At 39.1% G+C, this 23195-nt stretch overlaps 1 protein-coding gene across 2 annotated transcripts; it reads left to right on the forward strand.

Annotated features, from left to right (window-relative positions):
• Positions 1-95: 95 nt before the first annotated feature.
• ppef2a (protein phosphatase with EF-hand domain 2a) lies at positions 96-22111 on the forward strand. Of its 2 annotated transcripts, XM_082168916.1 has the most exons (19): positions 96-1580; positions 2195-2338; positions 2489-3725; positions 3989-4048; positions 4618-4745; positions 4868-4922; positions 5022-5197; positions 8912-9029; positions 9119-9165; positions 9259-9425; positions 10096-10132; positions 14069-14218; positions 14294-14641; positions 16461-16646; positions 17097-17239; positions 18619-18725; positions 18912-19075; positions 19194-19281; positions 20133-22111. In XM_082168916.1, the coding sequence occupies exons 3-19, from the start codon at positions 3713-3715 to the stop codon at positions 20522-20524; spliced, it is 2379 nt and encodes a 792-aa protein (XP_082025042.1). In that variant the 5' UTR covers positions 96-1580; positions 2195-2338; positions 2489-3712; the 3' UTR covers positions 20525-22111. The 2 variants fall into 2 exon arrangements, with proteins under 2 accessions (XP_082025042.1, XP_082025043.1); XM_082168917.1 differs by lacking the exons at positions 96-1580; positions 2195-2338; positions 2489-3725; ... (2 more) ...; positions 4868-4922; positions 5022-5197 and adding an exon at positions 7869-8244 and having other exon boundaries at positions 8447-9029.
• The last annotated feature ends 1084 nt before the right edge of the window (positions 22112-23195 follow it).

The following is a 23195-nucleotide window of genomic DNA, read 5'->3' on the forward strand; positions in this document are numbered from 1 at the left end:
ATTAATCAATGATTTTTCATATTAAATGATGACAAATAAAACACTGCAATTATTGAACAGCTATATAACAAATTATAACATTCCATAAGTTTTTTTTTATTTCTTAATGTAAGACTACACCATTCTCAGTAGTGTAGTATAACTAAAAAATTATTTCACACATGAATTTGAGTTTATTGTAATTAAAAATGGTAGTTTTAATAACATTTCAGATTATGTACAATTGTAATATTATTGCATGCAATATTTAGGGCCCTATCATACACCTGACGCAATGTGGCACCAGGTGCGACGCAAGTGTGTTTTGCTAGTTTCAGCCCGACACAGTTATCAGTTTAACGTCCTGCACCACGTTGTTTAAATAGCAAATGTATCTGCGCCCATGGGCGTGCTGGTCTGAAAACAAGGTGTTTAGGTGCTTTGTTGTCGTGTTGCTTTTTTGAGGCAACTGAAATAGACTGCGCCATTGACCAACAAAAACCTGGTCTGAAGTCAATGGCGCAATATTTTTTTTGGTTATTTAAAGGGTGCGTAGAATGCCTATTATATGTGCCTAAATGCGGGTGCACAACGCGTGTACACTCTGCTTATTACACACACAAAGATTAAAAGCAGCAACTAGCCAAATATTAAAAACAAAAGGATTACAATGTAAAAGATTATTATTGTGTACATAAAGATATGGCGGAATCCGGCTTGTCCCATAGATGGCCTGCTTGCGCGCTTTAACCTCAAGAACGAGCTGATCCGTTTCCTCGATAGAGAAGTGTTCGGTCTTTCCGCTTGCAAATTCCGCCATGTAAGTATCGAATCCGCCATGGCGCGAGCGCAACTGGCTTTTAAAGGAAATGGGAGATGAGCCTTTTATAGCATGTTACACCCAAAACACACCCATTACTCATTAAGAGAACAGGGACAACACTTTTAGACCATGCGCCCGGGTGATCATTTTTCCCGTCTAAACTAGCAAAAGTGGATTCGGATTCGGTAGATTCTAAGTGCACTTGCGTTGTGCGCTTTAGACCATGCGCTTAGATCATTAAAATATGGCCCTGAAAGTTTATAAAATGTGGTTTATACTATAATCATGCATTTGTCAGGAAACACAGACTTGAACAGATTGTAAGTGCAACACAATGGGGTTTTATTGATATAATGTTAAGGTTAGATGACAGGTTAAATGCAATAACTGAGAATAAACAACAGCAGTTCATGGTAGGATGAAGGTTCGGATGAAGGATCATTTACCACAGGTGAGTACGGCCCCACACACATACTTTATTATACCATGTAGATATTCTAATGACTGATTGTATTTCTCTCACAGATGTGGATATGGAACTTGGATACGCAGGAGCAACGACGAGGAGGAAACGCAGGAGGTAAGAAAGGCAGGTAAGTATCACATGAGTCATGCATGTAGTCCTACGTGAGAGTATGGATGGCGTGCCTAAATGTTGTCCTGCTGAGAGGGGGATTGATGGCAGGTGGTGATTGAGTGTGTGCAGGAGGGATGCTGGGAAACGTAGTGCTGCAGTGACTGGAGATCATGACAGCATTGTGAATTCTCCCTTATACATGTAAACCACAATTAAGCTTAGATCTGATTTATCTTTAGATTTCTTTCCCAGACCTCCCTTTTACAATATGTGACCCTGGATCACAAGTAGCATGGGTATATTTGTGGCAATAGCCAAAAATACATTGTATGGGTCAAAATTATAGATTTTTCTTAAGTAAAGATCATGTTCCATGAAGATATTTTGTAAATTTACTACCGTAAATATATAAAACATTTATTTTTGTGAGTGAATGCAGCACAATCGCAAACATGAATGAACAATTTTCTCAATGTTTCAATTTTTTTGCACCCCCAGATTCCAGATTTTCAAATAGTTGTATTTCGGCCAAATATAGTTATATCCTAACAAACCATACATCAATGGAAAACTGATGTATAAATCTCAATTTCATAAAATTGACCCCTATGACTGGGTTTGTGGTCCAGGGTCACAATATATTCTAGTATAGAGGGGTAATTACTGAGGGCTTCAAATGAGATCTCATGCACATAAAATGTCAAAATCAATTCACTGCTTTCTCCTCAAATTATTTACTTGCATTATTTTGGATTGATTACATACGAAATACTTTACATCAACATCGTCCAGACTTCTCCATCTGCTTCCTTTAGGAAAGTGCCATTTCCTAAGGAAGTCCAGTCAAGTCGCATCAAGCTATTACCCTTAATCCCTTCAGGGATTCACTTAATTCAGCTACACAGCAGAAGCACAGAAACAAACACACCTACTTGAAGGCCTCAGGAGCTCGACACAAGGTCTTCTCTCTTTTTTGAAGGAAAATAGTGTCACTTTGCTCAGGACATTGAAGGTCTCAGGGGATATGGGGAAGCCTGTGACGATGCTTTTTATGTGTCCTCACAAGTTGATTTATTTGCGTTTCTACTATTCACATTGACTAACTCAAGCAAGCACCAATGGAGTACACCAGGCGGACACATTCCTTTGGGTGACATGTCGTGGAAATAAAGCTTCTGGGACTTAGAAGAGAAAACCACAAGGTGAGTTTTACCCATGTTGGGGTTGTGTACCTTTGATATGTTATCCATTGCTGAAACCTTTTATGGCTTAATTGTTTGCTGACACTCTTTACACAGCCTTTCATATTAATATTCTATTCAAAGAAATACACAGAAAAGGTACTAAAAGCTACTAAAAACTGATTTAATGGTAATCTATAATGATATAAAATCTTAAACCACTTTTTTTTTAAATGGCCAATATTTAGTATGGGATAAATTACGTTTTAATTATGTCTACACGTCTTACGCTCTTTGAAGAAAAGTTTCTATATAGAACCTTAAAGTCTTCATGAACCTTTTAGGGGTTTCCATCATGGGACCATTGTGTGGATTTAGTTTGAATTAATTAAGTTTGAATTCTTTTTTATTTTGATGACTTTTAATGAAATAAACAGCTTGTAAACATACTTTATCACTAGACAAAATTGAAAAAAAATCTGTTAAACATGAAAGTATTATGCAATCATTGAAGACATTTTTCCTTACAGTATATAGAATTTTATTGGCGTAAAGGGTTCTTTAAAGTTGAGTCAAGAACCTATACAAAACCCCATTGAAAAAGAGCATTTGTCAACATTTAACCTCAAAACTAGCATGTCCGTTCATACACTAAATGATTGTGCTGTCTGGTGGGCTAATGAATAACCTTCTTTACAAACAAGTCTATAAATCCATAGTCCATAATCCCTAGTTATTCAGGATTTCCTTAAAAAATAAAAACACTTACATTTTTTTACCTCAGAGTCCTAGTGATTTAAAAAATTGGGAGATAATTAGCCACATTTTTTTAAACTATTCGAATAAATAACAAGCTGATTTAGATTGAGGCTTTGTTTGACAGTTGTGGGCTTTGACTGAAGCACAGGTGCGTGTTGACGTCGTCTGCTCTGTAAGGAGGATTAAGGCCAGTGCAAGAGAGCAATGACCCCAGATTAACTCGCTCTCTGGATCTCATTAACGTCTACAACAACATCACATTTGGTGTAGCCTATATTCATGTTAAAAGCTTGGCAATATTGTTCAAGAGTTTTTATTCTCATCTCATCTGCAATATGATTTACTGTACTCAGAAAAAGGGGAGCTGTCACTAGGGCGGTAATCTTTACTAATATGTACACTTTAGGTACTAATATATATTTAAGATCTGAATTTTAGATATAATAAATAACATTGTGTATTACTGAATTAAGTGTTGTTTATTTAGCAGTTTATGGTTTCTTAAGCATTTTAAAAATAAAAACATGCTTTATACTTTTGGATGTGGTTTGTATTAAATAGGCATAGATAAAATATGATTTATTGTGCATGATTCATAAAGTCTCATACAGGTGTTATGATAAGATGAAAAGTGCTTGTTATACTGACTTTCTTATGTTCTGCATTCAGGAGAAGCCATGGGGTGTGGTGTCGCAAAAAACAGTGAATTCAATAAAAGATATGACAAAGGTAATATGTTTACTAAAAACATGGAAATGAATGGCTTGTGTAAATTAAAGAATGATATGTTTGAGAACTGTTTATTCAATGAATATTTAGTTTAAATTTAACTTCCTCACCTAACTTCTTAAAACACATTGAAATGTCATCCCAGGTGAGATTTTAGCAGTCCAGCAAAGCTTGTGTAAAGCCTTATTTATCTCTCGTGACTATAGAACACGGCTGTCAGTTGTTTCTGTGCAATGTCAATATAAGTAACTCATTTACATTCTCACATGCCTTCTTTTTCATGCATGTCTGCAGGAGCCATAAGTAAGCAAAATTCCTCTTTTATCACCACTATGACATTTGTTTGACTGTTGTTGAGCAGTGCACACTACACAGAGTTATATTATACAACGTTTATTGATCTGACATTAATCTCTCTCGGATGAACTGAGTGTGATTCTAGAAGTCTGACCTGAAAGTTATTGCATTCACGACAAATTAATTTAATTATTCATTTAAATTAATCTAAGCAAAAAAAAGGTATTCTGATTGTGGTAAAAAAAAAAACCCGTGTCACGTTCTCTTGAAAGCTATGAAAGCAGCGGTGATAATCCAGCGCTGGTACAGACAGTATGCGGCCCGCATGGAAATGAGACGCAGATACACCTGGAACATCTTCCAGTCCATGGAGTACGCAGACCTACAAGATCAGATCAAAGTATGCAATCCACGATAATATAATCACAATGGATGGATGGAATACTTACTTTATTTCCAAGAAAGCTGTAAACAACATTTATAATGATATGACAAATATTTTTTTCTCACCTCCTCATGCAGTTATACAATTTTCTTGGTTACCTGATGGATAACTTCACTCCATCCAGCAGTGAACGTAAAAGAAGCTGTTGCATGTAAACACAAATACCACATATACAGCTTTTCACTGGAATCTATCCATGCTAAAAACATCCTGTGTTCTTCTTCCATGTAGGAAATCTGATCTCGCATATCTTCAGAGAAAACGAGGTTTGCCGAGATGCAGAGTGGGAGAGATACTTCAACTACACCAAAATTGATGTGCCAGACATCTACTCTGGCCCACGGCTAACTTTTCCTTTAGATATGGTTCAGGCTGCTGATCTTGTAGAGGCCTTCAAAAACAAACAAGTAGGTGCTTCTTTATTGGGATCTATGGTTTCATAAAGAAAGATTAACATCCACCCCGGCTAACGGAACATTCTCAGAACTTTGGCTTATATTCTGGCTAGGTTGAGGAAACATTCTCCCAGTAACGTTTATAGAATCTTCGTTCAGAGCAATCTGGTCTTTAATAATTTCAAAACGATAGCACAATATTTATACATTGTACATGGAATGTTTTTTTCTGGAAACATTTTAGTTTTAAATGCTACTTGTTTCAGAATGTTCAGAGAACATTCAAAAGTAACGTTGCTATAATGTTTACAAAATGACAAAATAGAATGTTAATAGTTTCCTTAACATTTACATAACCAAGAAAAACATTTTAAAACATTTTTTTTAAAAATAGACGTTTGAACATTAAAAGAACAGTCAGAAATAACGTTTTCAAAACTTAATGCACACTGTATTTAAACATATTTTTTAGTTAGCTAGGATGGAACCTTTCTATTGCAAAAAAGGTTCTTTATAGTGTAAAAGGATGTTAATTTCAAGCCCGGGCGGCTCTAGCTTTGACATGTAAAGATAACCTGGCCAAGTGACATTCCTGGTCGTTTTGACATTATTTAATTTTTTCCCCGTGACAGATTTTGTAACTTTATTTTATACTAAAAGGGATAGGTCTTAAAAGGGACTCTATATATAAACACACAGGGCTCAACGCTAAGGAGTTTACTGGTTATTTGGCCTGCCAAAATTTTCACTGGCCCCGCCTGTCACCGTGACACCTGTCTTGGACTTTGTTTTGCCTTCTGTGTTTGTGCTCCATGTGTTTTATTGTTAATCGGTTTCACCTGTTACCTATCATGATCCTCATCACAGACATCATCACTCACTGTGTTGTCTCTTACGGTGCGTCCCAATTCGCATACTATCCGTCCTAAATAGTATTAGAAAATAGAATTAGTACGTCCCAAATCATAGTATGTTGAAATGAGTGTTCCAAAGATACCCGGATGGTCTACTATTTCCGGTCAGAATCCGAAGTGCAGATCGATGCACACTTTAACAGCTAATATGGCCCACAACCCATCGCGCGTTGGACGAGGATTCGGTTAGAACTACAAACACGAGTGAAAAGTGTTCAAAAACTACAGACATGGAGGACGCGCCAGTCCGGCGGTTATGTAGAGAGGTTTAGATAAAGGGGTTTGAGTGATTAATTATCAGTATCTAACCTGACGAAAATGTATTTTTTCAATGTTGTCCACATTAGATTGCATCTGCAGCAGCATTGTGAACTTTTGTAAAGATACGTTTAGCCATTAACTTTTAAATGCATCATTATATTCAAATTGCAAACACATGAAGAGAGTCTCCGCATGAAAGACCCACGACTGGCAGATCAACGTGCAACTACATTTCTCTCCGAAACGATAAGAAATTAAATTAGATTGAATGGAGGATTTTAACTGTGACAAGATGATTGACAGGGCGGTTTACGGTGACAGGATGCACGCGACAGATCTGTCTGTTAAAGATGACGAAGTAGTATGTCCCAAAGTTTGCCTACTCTTTTGCTACACATTCAAAAGTATGTACTTTTTCTTCACAAAAAGAGTACATACTTTTAGGGCGTAGTATAAGTAGGCGAATTGGGACGCAGCAATAGTCTCCTCATTTGTCTGTGTATATAGTCTCCCTAGTTTCAATTCTCCCTTGTCGGTTCTCGTCATCAGTTTGCTATGTTTGGTACGTGTCTTATTTGTAAATAATAGAGTTTAAGCTTGATCCGTCTTCATGAACGTGCCACACGCAGCCAAAGCGTGACAGGAGAACCGACCACACCCAAAAAGTCAGAAATTATAGACCGACTGAATAAAGGAGAACATGGGCGTTCTCTGTACCCTGCTGAATTCCACAGATTGGCTCGTAACCCGTTTCCAGGATGGCCAACTGCTCGAGGAATATGTTGAGAGGTTCCTCGAGATTTCACACCATGTTGACTGGGCAGATGGCGTCCTAAAGACTGTTTTCTGGTACGGACTGGACGATCATCTGCACCAGCAAGCTCCAGCAGCAGCGATCCCAGGTACGTTTGCACATTACCTGGATCATGTGCTGCTGTTGAGGCTACATTATTGGCTGATGATGCTGATGATGACATCGCCGCTCAACCACCGTCACCAGCCATCTTCATTGCCACGCCTCCTGTCTTCATCCAGAGCCCAGAGACGTACCCAATCTGCGCCCAGAGTCTCGTCCCGCCGAGACCACCCTTCCAGAGTCTCGTCCCGTCGAGACCACCCTTCCAGAGCTGCTTCACGTCATTCATGCCTGTCAAGCCTGAGCTTCACGTCATGCCCGTCAAGCCTGAGCCATCGTCTCTGGCCAAGATGGCCGCCGCCACACCTGAGAATCCGTCTCCGACAAAGATGGCCGCAGCCTTGCCGCCCGAGCCTTCAGCGGAGATGGTCGCTGCTACACCTGAGTTGGTTCCTGAGCCTGAATTCCCACCCAACCTCCCTCTCCCGCCTCCTCTTATCATCCAGCCGCCATCCTCATCTCCTCTGCCTCCTGTCAGCCCCATCACTCGCCCTCTACACGCCAGTGGAATGGTGGGCTCGCTGGGGGCTTCCAGTCCTCAGCACCATCTTGGACAGTGGATGCCTGGGATCCTACTCCAGCCACCGTGTCCAGGATTCCACATCGGCCCATCAGTCCACTAGCTCACCCTTGGCTCCTACCTCCTTCATCTCCGTCGTGGCCCATCAGTTCACCAGTTCCACCAGGCTCCCTCGTCCCCCCCCGGATTCGCCTTGGTCGCTTGTCGACCTTCCATCACCTCTGGACTGCACTTCTCTGGCTTCGCCTCGTCCCCTCTGTTCCATTGGACTCCTCACTCCCCTCTGCTCCTCCTTGGTCCTCAGTCCCTCTGTCTCCACTGCGCCCTTCTGTGTCCCCGTCTAGACCTCAGTCGCCCTAGCCAGCGGCTTCCCCGTGTCCCTCTGAACCCTCTGCTCCACCATGGCCCGGCGAACTTCCATCTCCTCCCTGTCATCCTCCCCCCATCAGTTCCACCTCAGTCCGTCATTGCCCTAGAACCTTCTGCCCCATGTCTCTTCCCTCCATCGGCTCCACCATGGGTCATGAGACTTCCCGCTGAATACACCTCCCTTCTGCCTGGACCTTCTTCTCCCTGTAATCTGCCTGCCTTCTCCAGCCCTTTGCCCACTCCTGTTGCAGTTATCCAGAAGTTATTCAGATAAAGAGCAGATTTGAGCAGAGTTTGAGCGGCCGAAAAACCAATCTCCCTCAAAATCTTGAGCTGAATTGAACATGGCCTGGTTCAGATATTCTTCACACCAAGAATTATTTTTATTTTTTTTAAGAAATATACAGTGTCCAAGTTTTTGAGAACCCAAAAAAGGATCCTCTGTGCCATTGCTGCTAAAACTCCCTTTTGGAACCTTTATTTTATAGAGCAGGGATGGGGAACTTCCATCCTGGAGAGCCACTGTCCTGCAGAGTTTAGCTCCATCCCTAATCAAACACACCTGGAAAAGATACAGTAATCAATGTTAATCAATGTCTTCATGATTACTAGAAATCTACAGGCAGGTGAGTTTTTGTCAGGGTTGGAGCTGAACTATGCAGGACAGTGGCCTATCCCTGTCATAGATATGTGACAGTCAGATAACACTAATGTCTTTAACCATGTACACTTCTGGTTTCTCCAAGCAGCAGCTTCACTCTCGTTACGTTCTTCAGCTTCTTCTGGAAACGTGGAAGTTACTCAGAGGGTTGCCAAATATCAACCGAGTCTCTACATGCCATAGCAAAGAAATAACTGTTTGTGGTAAGAATGCCTGACAGAACCTTTTCACTTTTTTTATTGTTACACTATTCAACGCCTCTTCGAAAATCAAGTTACAAACTTTATTACAGGTGATTTACATGGACAATTAGAAGACTTGCTACTAATATTTTACAAGGTAGGTTTCAAATCTGTCCACACCTAACTACGAGATTGCCTTTAAGTACAATGTATCTATTCCTATGAATTTATGGTCTATTTATTTTCCCAGAATGGAATGCCATCAATGGAGAAACCCTACGTTTTCAATGGAGACTATGTGGACCGAGGCAAAGACTCCATAGAGATTCTGCTCATATTGTTTGCTTTCCTGCTTGTGTATCCTGGAGATGTTTATCTTAATCGAGGAAACCATGAAGACCACATCATTAATTTGAGGTAATGGAAATGTGCTGAACACATGCATTCAGTGACACAATATTTATATAATAAATATACATACTATATATTGTTAAAACTTTGCTCACCACAAGCATTTTGCAGTACCTCAACCAAGTAAATATAATGTTACCAACACTAAACGTAAGAGCTAATACCTTACATTTTTATAATTAATGGTCCAAGCATCAAGCATCATTATTTTTCTCCTACCAATTCATATTTGTTTTTGTTTTCAGACTCCCTTGACAAAAAACATTATCAAAACAATTCTGAATCATTAAATTTGTTCATAGTTATATGAGCATTTTAATCAGATCAGTGGTTGTCAACCACTAGAGGGCCTCAGCAAACTGAATTATTTTTTATTACAGCACATATTGGAGTCAAAACGTTTATGAACCACTGGTCTAGATGAGGTGGTGTACAACTTTTTTGTGAGAATCAGCCACAAGATGGCGCTATAATGTGATCATTTTACATGTTACATTTACAATATAGCACATAACCATAAGGACAAGAATAAAAATTCTGTTTTTATCTTAATCTTTCAGTGTCCACAAATCAGATGGTCAGATTGATGTCCCTTTTTATGCAAGAAATCTTCTGCCACTTTGAAATTTACTTTATTTAATTTTCTTGGTGATATCATTTCATTTTCTGTTCAAAGGTATGGCTTCACCAAAGAAGTGCTGGGAAAATACAAGGTAGGTCATTAATTACATCTAATGTCTGTGCTCTACAATTCCTCAAGTTCCTAACTCAAGTGTTTTCCAAAAGTTTATTGTCCACTCTGAAGCGTCGGAAAGTGCTTCATTTACCTTACTGCACGTGGGTGATTCTATAATTGCAGGTACATTTGATGTCCAAAGTCATTATTTTTTCTTTTTTCAAATGGTTATATTACTTATATATTACTATACACGGGGTGGTGGTGGCGCAATGGATAAGACACATGCCTTTGGTGTGAGAGACCCGGGTTCGAATCCACTGTGAGACACCAATGTGTCCCTGAGCAAGACACTTAACCCCTAGTTGCTCCAGAGGTGTGCGACCTCTGACATATATAGCAATTGTAAGTCGCTTCGGATATAAGCGTCAGCTAAACGAATAAATGTACTTATATTAATATTTATTAATTATTATATTATATATATCATATTACCATATCATATTTTCTGTAAGAAAAGGGTCTTATATTGCTGAAAATCATGATTTCTTGTTGTCCGATTTAGTCAGTGTATTTTTTTCCATCATGTAGGATTGTGTAATCAAAATATTTTATTTTACTCTTCTTTAATATTTCATTTAGCCCTAAATAGTATTTTTTTTAATTCTGCAACATTAAATTGTTTAAAAATAACTTTTATTTTATAAAAATGTGTGTCCACTGTCCATGAATCTTGTCAATTCTGTTACCGTACCATACTTTGCCTTTAAAGGCACACTATGCAAGATTTGTACCTTAATATAACAGCTTCGAAATCATTTCGATGGTAAACGAACTCGTAGTAGGGCGAATCATCCCGAAAGCAAAGCAGGGGGGAACGCAAGTTTGAGAGGTGGTGCCCCGACAAATCTCGCGAGAATCACGACTTGCTTTACGGCACGACGTCACATACATCATATGAAGCAGCCTCTATGGAAGACACTAGCACGCATTTCAGACGTGAATCATGGCAGAGTCGACAGAGAAAATGAAGAAAGCGCGGTCGGAAGAGTGCAGAGACGGCTCTGCGTGAGTGGTATTTACGACAGTAACGTTAAATACAAGTACTCCACAGCGACTCTAGGGGTCGCTGTTTGAGAAAAACGGAAACTGCAAAGTGTGCCTTTAAATTATGGTGGAATTATCTCCTACAACATGTGTGCTCTCTCTGAGAAAATATTTTAATCAAAAAGTTCTTACACCAAGAGTTATTTTGTAAAACGTCAAAATTGTTATCACAAGATCAAAAGGAAAACTCAAATTTATCACTGATCTCAAAGTGGGTTGTTTAAAAGTCTTTTAATCATGATTTCATTAGTGCCATGTCCTATTAGCATTTTTGCTAGCAAGTGGCTAAAAGTTTAAAATTGTCAATTCTCTTACCGTCAAACTCTGTTATCAAGTTAGAGTAACAATGCTGACAGTATGTAACAGAATTTGACCTACAAGACTATAAAGAAATATGTTTTTTCTTGAAAAGTAAAAAAAGCTGAAACTCTCATTAAATCCTAATTGCAGTCTGTGTAACAATAACTCTAAAGGTACTTTTTTGCATATGTTTTGAGACTGTTCAGTTATATCCAATTTTTGGAAACATGTAGTTCAAGTACTAAAACATATCACAAAATTGCAGTTCGACCTCGACCCTTGTCTTATGTTGCTGAATGATGATTCTTCATACAACTTTACGTTAGTTCAGAGAAGATTGTTAATGTCTGGTTTCACTGCTGCTAAAAAAACAATTATACAGCAATGGTTCACTCCTGACATGGATCTTAGAAGATTCTGGCTGCTGTCTCTTCATTATATTGCTTGTTTAGAACACAGCACTGCAAGGATTAATGGGGCTAGAACACAAATGGTCACTTATTGGAGTAGTACAGCCCAAGCTCTAAAAGAATTGTTTTAAATTGATGATGCATTATTCTGTGCTGTAATTGGCTGCCGGGGTGCCGGGGTAATTGGCTGCCGGGCTGCCGGCAATTTTTCTGGCAGGATCATTTTATTTAGCAAAATATCTCTCCATTCACTGATGCGTTTAGGTGACACTCACTGACAATTCTATGTTTGGTCTAAAACGCAACTGCTCTCATGTCTCATTTGCAAATGCGAGTGAATTTTCTGTCATCCTTTGCAGGACTGTGATATGAAGCGTGTGCAAAGAAACATATTTTAGCAACTGTGTGAAAGTGAATTGCACATAACAGGCACAATAGCGGTATAAACAAACATGTCTATCAGTTCGATATGTGTCCCATGACTAAACATGCTTCATTGTTTTCAAATACCTCCATTTTTACAGTCCACACTACAACACGAAAACAGCGTTTTATCCACTTTGGAGAGCGGTTTCAAAAAGCTTTGTTTTCGTTGACAAAACGCTGTCTCATGTGACTGGAAGGCCAAAACACAGAGAAAAAGATGCGTTTTCGAAACGAAAATATATTAGAGTGGACAAGGCCTAAGAGTTTGTTTACCATACGGCCTTAGCTGTTTATCTCCATTATGAAACAGTAAGGGATATCCCAACACTTTCTATCCAAGAATGCCACCTCTTAACTGCTTGTAGCCTGCTTAGACTTACAGTTTAAAAGGAGAAACTCTGGTCAATTCTCCTGCAGTTATTTTTACTGTGAATGTTGGCCAGTCCTTGGTAAGAGGATTACAACGTAAAGTCTTAAACATTCTTGCACTCTGTCACTGGTATGGATTAACTAGCTGCTAAATCAACAAACTGTTGACATGCTGCCTTAGGAAATTGAATATACGTACGTTAATGGGTAATTTTTTTACATTGGAAAGATACTACATTTATTCAAGTATTTTAAAGTACTGGTGGCAGTTAACTAGTTGTTAAATGAACAAACATTTGACTGCATATATGACAACTTAGTAGGGAATTAAATATATGTAATGAGTCAATTTCTAACATTGTATTTTAAAGGACTGGGGGCTGTTAACTAGTTGGTAACAAACATTTAACTGCATATGACACCTTAAAAGGTGTATTTAATATACATGAGTCATTTTTTTACATTGGAAATATATTATATTTATACTAGTATTTTAAAGAACATCACAGGTTAAAGGGATACTTCACCGATTAGCATTAAGCTTTGTATCAGCAGAAACCCGGTAGTATTTTCGAATGACCGTGCTTCCCTCCCTCATGTCGCCCTGAGACGAGAGATTTCTGTATTGTGTGTCTGGAAAAAAACTCAGATGACGCAAAAATCGTCATTTTGCGTTATCGGAGGCTTTTTTGGCCTGAGGCGAGAGACTACAGCCAGTAGTAGGAGCTAGTTCTGCATGTTTTCAACCTGCCCATAGGGGGTGGGATCTCACATTAAAACGGTGTCTTTTCAGTTTCGAGTCAACAAGTAGCCTAGTTGTATGATTTCTTCCGATACTGCCCTCTGTAACCGGTAGGCGTGGCTTGGGAGTGGCCTCGTAGGGGAGCGAAGCAAGTGCATTCTGGGAGTTGTTGTCTTTCATCCACATGAGCCAAAAATACATTTTCTGGCTTTTCTCAGTCTAGAAGGCACCAACTTCTAAAATAATTTCACATTTCTTCTGCATAAATGACCCAATTTAAATACACATTCATCTTTCCAGCGGTGAAGTATTCCTTTAAGCAGATGGGCAATAGAATGATCTTTGTCAAGTGTTGTTTTTTGGGCAGATTTAGGGTCAATGGCAAACATCTTTGGCAAAATATCTATTGATGGTGCTAACTGAAGTTAACTGAGGTTATGTTCAGTTAATGTTTGTAAGTAATAAAGTATTTTTATGGTTTTAGTTAACGACAATAACTCTGCTGAGGAATAACTCATTAACATCGTCAGTAATGTGTTATGCTCTGTTCCTGCTCTGAGCTTCACATTATGGTGAAATTGAACTGAGGAGCTTCTCTTATCTGTTCAATTCCTTTAAGTTGCATGGAAAGCGTATCCTCAAGTTGCTCCAGAAGATCTTCAGCTGGTTGCCCTTAGTGACAGTAATCGACCACCGGGTGCTGATCGTCCATGGAGGAATCTCAGATACCACTGAACTCGCTCTGATAGCTCGAGTGGACAGACACAAAGTGAGTCAAACAAACGGTTACTTGTTGTTAAATCCTGAACATCTCCTCTTTGAATATGACTGTTGTCTTTTATAGTATGTGTCTGCCATGAAGCCCCCGAAGAAGAAGACTCCATCCCGCAGTAGTTTACATGCAGATTCAAAGCATTATAATGAGATGATCACCTGTAAGAACAGAACGGGCTCGGTGACCTTTCCCAAACCGTTTGCTGCTCGGGACAGTTTCCAGAGACGCTCCCTTCAAGACTTCTCAAGGACTGTGGCTCGGACGGTTGAGGAGGAGCTCGAGGTCCGCCGTAGGCAAGCGCAGTTTAGCATGTCCAGCTTCAGCCAGTCTCACCACATTCTGGGCTCTGCCCCGTCCTGTGAGTCTGAATCAGGCTCATCTGAGGTCTTCGACACCAGCGATGATGATTGGAAACAGGTGGGCTTCATTGACAGTATCTGCTTTGGTACATGTTTGTGGTTTGTTACATGTTACTACATATAGTATTCTATAGTAATAACAGTAAATTATGCATAATTATAAGTAACTAACCCTAACAGTAACTCCATAGCAAGTACATTAATAGTAGTTAATTAATATTACTCAGTACTTAGTTATATTGTACTTCCTCAAATAAGTCAACTTAAACATTTTTAACCATTTACAAGGCCAACCATTGCCCATAAAAATATTCAAAGGCCCCATGATTTTTCTTGTTGTTTGTGATTTACTGTATAAGGATTAATGATTAAAAAATATATTTTTACTCAGTTTCTAAAATATTTTAGAGCTTGGCATAACTAGAATAAATTTATGTTCATAAAATATATCCCAAGGAGTTGAAAGATTGGATTAATTTAAATTACTTAAAATCATACTTTCATAGGAGGTGAAATAAGATAAGAAATATGTTGTTTTTAGTTGGTCTAAGTTGGATTTTATTTTGGTCTTATTTTGATGCTTGTTTTGTCTTTATTTAAAATGATGTATGTCATTTTGAGGCCCCCTAGTGGGCTCTGGTTCACTGGTTGAGATCCACTGTACTAATTTGATACATGTGTAGTTTTGAACCATTAATTTCAACTCATTCCTCAGTGTATAGAAAACACATTGCATTTGGAGTATTGTACTTATATTACAATGGAAGTCTTTTGGATAAGACGTTGCACAAAAATAAACATTAAAGGGATAACTTTTGGCCCTCTAAAGGTTAAAAAGCAAAACTGCATGCATTTTGTGGAAGAACATTGTTTTGGTTGTGCCTCGGCTGTGGTTATACTGCTGCTTATACAAAATTCACTATTAGGCTTAAGAGTTTAGATTTAGATAACCAGTTTAGATGGAAAGGATCTCAAGCTGACTAACTGAAGACGTTAAAGTAGCTATAACCATTGATAGACATGGTACTTCCAGCCCAGCGCTACAACAACCATAATGAAATGATCCTTCACAATAGATAATGCTTTACATTTAACTGTGTTAGAGAGCTACACATGGCAATTTATCTGTTCAATGAAATACCACATGCACGGGCGAGTGACAAATGTATGCAATTTCCTGCGAAAACCATCCCAACAGGTCTAAGGGTACGTTTACACGACAACGATATGCTAAAAACAGAGAGGTTTTTCCTTTGAGTTTTCCACGTAAAGACGACACCTTTGTCAAAACGATCCCTATTCACACGTATCCGTGAAAACGACTAAAAACACTGTATTCTGCTGCCAGGCCATTAGATGGCGATGAAACACTATAGACTGAACATGTAATACACACGTGCATGATGTCATCAAGTTTTTGTTGTTTACACTGATATCGTTTTCAAAAACTTGCACTTTGAAACCCGTTTCAAAAAAAAATTGTTTTTAGGCACCCAAAACGCTGTTGTCGTGTAAATGAACGGCCAAAACGCATAAAGTTTTACGTTTTTAGCTGAAAACGGTGTTGTGTAAAGCCCCTAAAATACAAACAATTATAATAGGCTTACCATAGTGAATCAGGGTAAGACAAAAACACACGAGGATTGATGATGTATTGACTTATTATTTAAATTGAGTTAATTTTGGGGAGAAAAAAGTTACGTTGTGTACCTTTTAAAATACACAAAGTGTAATAAAGTATAAAAGATTTCAAGACTAGTGTGATCAATTTGTTTTTAATCTGGAACATTACTCTTAAAAACATAGGCAATTATGCCAACAGTTAAATAGTTTTACAATCTCTCCTTGCAATTACATTTATACTTTGGTGTCATCAGATTTTGGACCTGCTGTGGAGTGACCCCATGTCCCAGGACGGTTGCGTTCCCAATGAGGTCCGTGGCGGAGGTTGTTACTGGGGTCCTGATGTCACCGAGGACTTTCTGAACAGACACAATCTCCAGCTCATCATCCGCTCACACGAGTGCAAGCAGGATGGTTACGAGTTTTGCCACAATCGTAAGGTCAGCAATGCAGTGATCAGAGGACTTACACAGTCGTTTGAGAAGGAAATAATAATGACTTGTAATGACAAGTTTTTTATTAAAATATCTGTCAGGCAGGGACTGAATTTAGATTAACAAACTCATTTAAAAAGGTGATAAATTGTCTTATTTACATTTACATTCATGTACTTATGATGGCTCATGTTAATTTAGAGTGCTTTTTAGGACACTGTGTCCTGTGAGTAATATAGTAATTCTCTAGATGAGCTCGGAGGAAAATTATTCTTCAGACATTTTGCCCTTTCATAGTTAAAGAAATGCAAGTTCTCAGTTACTGTATATTTCATTAGCATTGTCTCAAATGCCTCTCTCGAAAGTCTCAATGTTATTTTTGGGGCCAGTGTATGTTTGTAGAAATGTTCTTGACAGTTTTTAAAGTTGATTTGATTTATGTATTTTGATTTTCAGGTCCTGACCCTTTTTTCAGCCTCTAACTACTATGAGATTGGCAGTAACAGAGGAGCCTTTGTCAGACTGGGTCCAGATCTCGTGCCTTACTTTGTTCAGTATCAGGCCACCAGTATGATCCGAGGACTGAGCTTTCCACAAATGTAATCAACACACATACCATCATCAGCCATTTGACTAAGACAGTGATTCTCAACCTTTTTAACTCCAACACCTCTCATTGTCCACAACAATATACAAAGGACCAAAGACCAGTTTTTCATGATTTATTGGATAAGCATTTAGGATAAAGATTTTTTTTAAACATATTTTACTCCCTTCTACCTGCTAAAATAATTTAGAGCTTGGCATATCTAGAAAAATGTAAATTTGTTATAAAAATGCTCATGGTTAATTTACATGTCTACATTCCATCAGCCATATCACCCTGTAGCCCAAGACTGGTTGCCCACTGAAGCTAAGCTGGGTTGAGCCTGGTTAATACCTGGATGGGAGACCTCCTGAGAAAACCAGGTTGCTGTTGGAATAGGTGTTAGTGAGGCCAGTAGGGGGTGCTCACCCTGTGGTCTGTGTGGGTCCTAACGCCCCAGTATAGTGATGGTCACAGTATACTGTCAAAGAGCACCATCCTTCGGATGAGACATTAAACTGAGGTCCTGACTCTCTGTGGTCATTAAAAATCCCAGGATGTCCTTCGAAAAAGAGTAGAGGCGTAACCCCGGCATCCTGGCCAAATTTTCCCCTTGGCCTCTGTCCATCATGGCCTCCTAATCATCCCCATATACTGATTGGCTTCATCACTGTCTCCTCTCCACCAATAAGCTGGTGTGTGGTGGGCATTCTGGCGCAATATGGCTGCCGTCGCATCATCCAGGTGGATGCTGCACATTGGTGGTGGTTGAGGAGATTCCCCCTTCCATGTAAAGCGCTTTGAGTACCCAGAAAAGCGCTATATAAATGTAACGTATTATTATTATTATTATTATATATCACACTTTCAAAATTAGGTTAGCTGTTGGCGCCGATAGCCTTGTGGGCAGCGCTTCGGGCGTCCCGAGTTTGAGTCCCGGCTCGCGGACCTTTCCCGATCCCGTCCCCTTCACCCTCTCCCACCTCGCTTCATGTCCACTCTATACTATCCTATCATAATATAGGATAGTATAGTATAGTATAATAACAAAACCAAAAAAAAATACCTTATGTACATTTCATGATTCTTCAAAGAAAAAAATTGAATTGAATTAAAATAAGAAATATCTTGATTTGTAGTTGTTGAATGCTTGTTTTGTCTTATTTTGAGTCATTTTAAGTAATCTTTTATCCTGAGGCCCCTAGTGGCCCCGGTGAACAACTGAACTTGGGGAATGATTTTCATTCACAATTTCAAATATGTTATTTGGTATGACTTAAGTTTTGTTGAAAAATCTACAGCAGATGTTGTGTTTACAGTCATTCTGGATACAGTTTATAGTCTTACAGGTTCATTGTCAAGTTTCCAGCTCATTTCTCGATGTTCTTTCAGTGTAAAACGCACAGAGCACACTGCTCTCAAGGTCCTACGAGAGCAACTGTTCGTGCACAAGTCAGATCTTCTCAGTGCCTTTCAAGAGCTTGATAAGGAGAACACAGGTACAGACAACTATCAGTACTGCAGTATTTTGCTACCTATTGGTGTGATGATATCACTTCCACTAATAGCTAAGGAATAAAAATGGAGTTCAGACTGTTTAATATTTAAAAACAATGCGTTTCTAGTTACTTAATGGCTAGTTTTGCAGTTGTTCAAATGTCAAAGCAATGTCAATGCCATCACAGGACTGATCTGTTTGTCCGACTGGGCCAGTGCAATCGAGCGAGTTCTTCACCTGGATCTGCCCTGGAGAGTTCTTCAACCTCAGCTAGTGTCCAGCACCACTGATGGGATGCTGGACTACCACGGCTGGTTCCGGGATCTCGCCCTAAAAAATCACAGCTCTGAGGTAAAGCAGAACCCTTGATTTGAACATTTCCAGAAATGCATCTCTCTGTCTGCTGTGTTATTGCGGAATTCTGTAGATACTTTAGCAAAAAGCGCTCTCTTCTGTTCTCACTATACAGCACATTGAGCAGAGTATGCTGGAGACACTGTATAAACATCGCTCCACCCTGGAGACCATTTTCAGAATAGTGGACACAGATAATTCAGGTATGAAAAAATATTTGCAGGTAATAATACTGATAAAATACTTATTAAAGGAACCGTATGTAAGAAATGTATTTCAATTAATCATAAAATGGCCCTGATATGTCACTAGACATTAAGAAATCATGTTCATTTCAAATACTTATATCACTGACAACAGTAGTCCGGCCAGGATATTGTCATTTAAAAGTGAAGTTGCAGCCCTCAACTGATGTTGATGTTGTCATGTTGTGTTTTGGCCTGATGCTCCACCCTCCACCTATCTACCAATCACGAAGTCAGTAGTGTTTCGGCATCCGGGTTGCCAGATCTGCTCTAGTTACCACAGCTGCAGCTACGAACATGTCGGATAAAAAATGCCAGCCTATCTGGCAACCTCGAGTCAGGGGGGAGGGGGAGGGGATAACACCACTCTACAGTAATTTGAAAGTGATTGCAGTACCAGTTTTGGCCACAATCTTACATACGGTTCCTTTAAATGTAAAAAATGTTTGACCTCGTAATGCTTAATCAAAATGTCATAACTGGATCTTCCAGTGAAAACAACATGGTTTGCTATTTCTGTGATTGTCCCGCCCTCACGCCAGTAAACACGTCATCAGAGAAGAGATATTGTTGCAAGGGGCTGGGGAAGTTATTTTGATTAAAGATTATGAGCCCACATGACGGATGATCGTTTGATAAATCATTTATAATAAACACTGTATTATTTGGATGTAAAGAATTGTCCATTTTGATTTCATGGCAGCTTTAACATTTCCCTGTTGATGACGATTCCTACAGAGAATAGACTAAACGTAGTTTGATGGCTTTCCATAGCACCTTCCTATGGCCTATGTTTCTGTTTTTCTCAGGTCTCATCTCTTTTGAGGATTTCCGTCAGACGTTGAAACTGCTCAGTGCCTATCTGAAAATGGAGATCTCCGATGAGGTCATCAATGAGCTGGTTATCAGCACAGACACAAATAATGACGGTAGCATTGACATTGATGAATTCATGGAGGCTTTTCGGCTGGTGGACAAAAGCAGAATTGAGAGAGGTAAAAGTCCATTCAAGTTCAAGCAGGAATATCAGCGTCTTCCTCAGGAGGAAGAAACCTCACAAGCTGCAGCCTCTACAGGCCCACAGATTTCACAAGGTCCACCTTCACAGACTGCAGGTTCACTTGGTACACACACTGAAGATTGTTCATCTTCACAGACTGAAGATCTCTGTGACATTTCTGTTGTTGTTCCACCACAATAACTATTGGCTGTTGAAAAAAATGAACTGTTGTAAACTAGTCTTCCTCTTGGTATTGTACCTTCCGGATGAACCGTTATATGCTTTTTTTAGACTTTGAATCTTCCTCTCTAAACCAAATATACGTCTGTGTTAGCTTCAGGTTCAGGTTTACAATGCACCTGGAAGTTCTGTGATCAATCCTGAATGTTCTCCATGTTTCCTCAATGTACTAAATTGTATTGCAAGCTGCTGATCTCTCAAGGATTCCTACATTTGTTCTTATCTCCCTGCAAACTTGATCTGTCAAGATCATGAGGCTTTTTGAGTTTGCCTTCATTGCCTCTGACCAATTTGTTTGCACATTCTGTATGAAAATGAGCCATCAGTATCTTTAATAATACACCATGACATAACTGTTCCGTAATATAGACTACATGTTGTTCATTATGGATTTGATGTCTGCATAAATGTGCTAAGCATGCAAGTAAAAGGCTAGATAGAGTTTTAAAACCCTTTGCCTGCAACTTGTGTTTCAAGAGCTATTTTTAATAAGAGGCATGTTGACGTTAAGCTCTGTGCTATTGCTGGAAATAAAAGATATTGTCCTAGAAAACATTCTAGCCAAAAAGATGACTGATGTTTTCCTCTCTTCCTACACGCTGACTGAGGGAAATGGTTTAGAGGGAGTATACCATATGGGTGGCTACTTGGAAGTAGTAGTGATGCAGGGAAGAATATTTTTATCGGCTAAAACACAGAAACGTTAGCATTTTAGAAATTCAGATTCCATCGCCATGAAATCAATAGGTTTTTTGAAGGAGATTATGATTAAATGCCTGAAATAAGTGTGGTTAACAGAAGCTTAAGATATTTTCACATTTTATTCCACGATATAAAATACATCAGTAATAACCCTTTGTGATTTTTTATTTATTTATTTAAATATTACTTTTCTTGGGAAAAGGTGGTTGCTAACAAGTGGCTAATGCTGCGTTCCATTTACCTTGAGGAGCTGGGAATGACGGCACACCCACACCCAGGTAAACATTTGTTGTGGGAATACACAAATAAAAAGGCGGTAATGGCAAAATTGAAAATCCATAAAATGGGTTGGATAGTACTGTGTGGACCACTGAGTTTACTGAGACACAGACAAACAGAAGGGCTAATAAACAATATTTTACTACTGTTCAACTATGGTTGATGCGCTGAGAGCAGCCATTTTGCATTCTTAAGTCAGGGTTGTTGCCTTTCTTACACTGTATATGGTTGTTGTGCTGTACAGTGTGAGTGATTCTAAAGCAAATGGAGTCATCTGCTCTTAATCGCTATTATGGTAATTTAATGTCATACGCCAATCGTTATGCGCAGTGCCGCTTCAAGTCGAACACTCCTCTTGTCTTTAGGCGATTGTATTTAGGCTTCAAAATTAAAGTTGTTCATTTGTGAAGATTATCATTTTCAATAAAACTTGTAAGAATCATAAACTTTCGTGGGTCTTATTTTCTGCAATGATCCAAAAGCCAGTAAAAAAAATCCTATTTTATCGAGGGAACCAAGGTTATTCTAACCTCTGGTTTGGCCTTCAAAAATACGTCATTACTGCAGAACTCCATACCATTGACATTTGACCTGGATGAAGTATTTAGCAACTGTTTTCTCTCTGCTGATGATTCTTGATAACCGTGAGTCACCACTAGGGGGCGTTACTGCAATATATCTGTGTAACGACTGCAGTCACACTCGACATATCGCTGTCTGCTGGTTAACCAACGATTCTTTTGTTAACATGGAGAGGGCCTGTGTGGGTGAAAGGCCTGCATAAGTACAGATATCAAAGAGCACTAGTCTTCACATGTCTGCTGTGAGTCACTGCACATCATGAAAAGATGATTTTTTAAGGCTTTGTCAGATCGCCCACTCCATACCTCAGTTTCACATCAGAGGTTATCGCTACACTAGTGGTTTCAAAACATTCCTATAGTTGTAGCCAAATGCGTTTGTTGTCAAGTTAACGGCCAAAACTTTTTTACAACTAGGTTGTTCAAGTGACTGACGCAGGACAAGTTGTTGCTTCATTTAAAGGAAGGGTAGGCAATATCAGAGCGGCTTGCAATAGCAAGCTAGCTTTGAAAGCATAAGATCCCACCCTCCCTTCAGAGTGTCTCCACAGCCAAACATCCTCCAAAACACATGAACTCACACAGCAGAGTTTGCAAAGCGTCACTAGACGAAAGACGGCGTGAAATTACCTCATGTCTCAAAGCACATAATAGTACAATATAGCTGCAAGCAGCGATTTCGGGGCAACACAGCTGTGCAGAGCCAGAAGAGCAAAAAAACTGAGCCATTTTTTATATCTCATGACCTGTAGGTGCCGCTGTTCCCAAATTTGTCATGGGCCCTTAGATCATGATTTCGATGAAGCGTACCAGGTTTCGCCTTGATTGATGAAAGTTTTGAGCCTTTGAATCAATTTTGGGTCAGCATCATTAAGATCATGACATCATAACTTTTGAACAAAAATGAATAAAACAATTTTGTTTAGCCATGTCTGTGCAGCACGGACCAAAGATCATCTGAGCCAATTTTTGTAAGAATTTAGAAAATTTTGAAGGAGTACTGAAAAAATGGACTACTGTACTTTTAAAAATGGCAACTACTGTAATAGGCGGAGTCTTATGTAAGATGT

Source organism: Leuciscus leuciscus (genome assembly GCF_965113295.1).
Source record: "Leuciscus leuciscus genome assembly, chromosome: 5".
Lineage (NCBI taxonomy): Eukaryota > Metazoa > Chordata > Actinopteri > Cypriniformes > Leuciscidae > Leuciscus > Leuciscus leuciscus.

Coding starts and splice junctions, on each gene's coding strand:
- ppef2a (XM_082168916.1), top strand. Junction 4,923..5,021: donor CACTCCATCCAGCAGTGAAC/GTAAAAGAAGCT, acceptor TCTTCCATGTAG/GAAATCTGATCTCGCATATC. Junction 9,166..9,258: donor TGCTACTAATATTTTACAAG/GTAGGTTTCAAA, acceptor TTATTTTCCCAG/AATGGAATGCCATCAATGGA.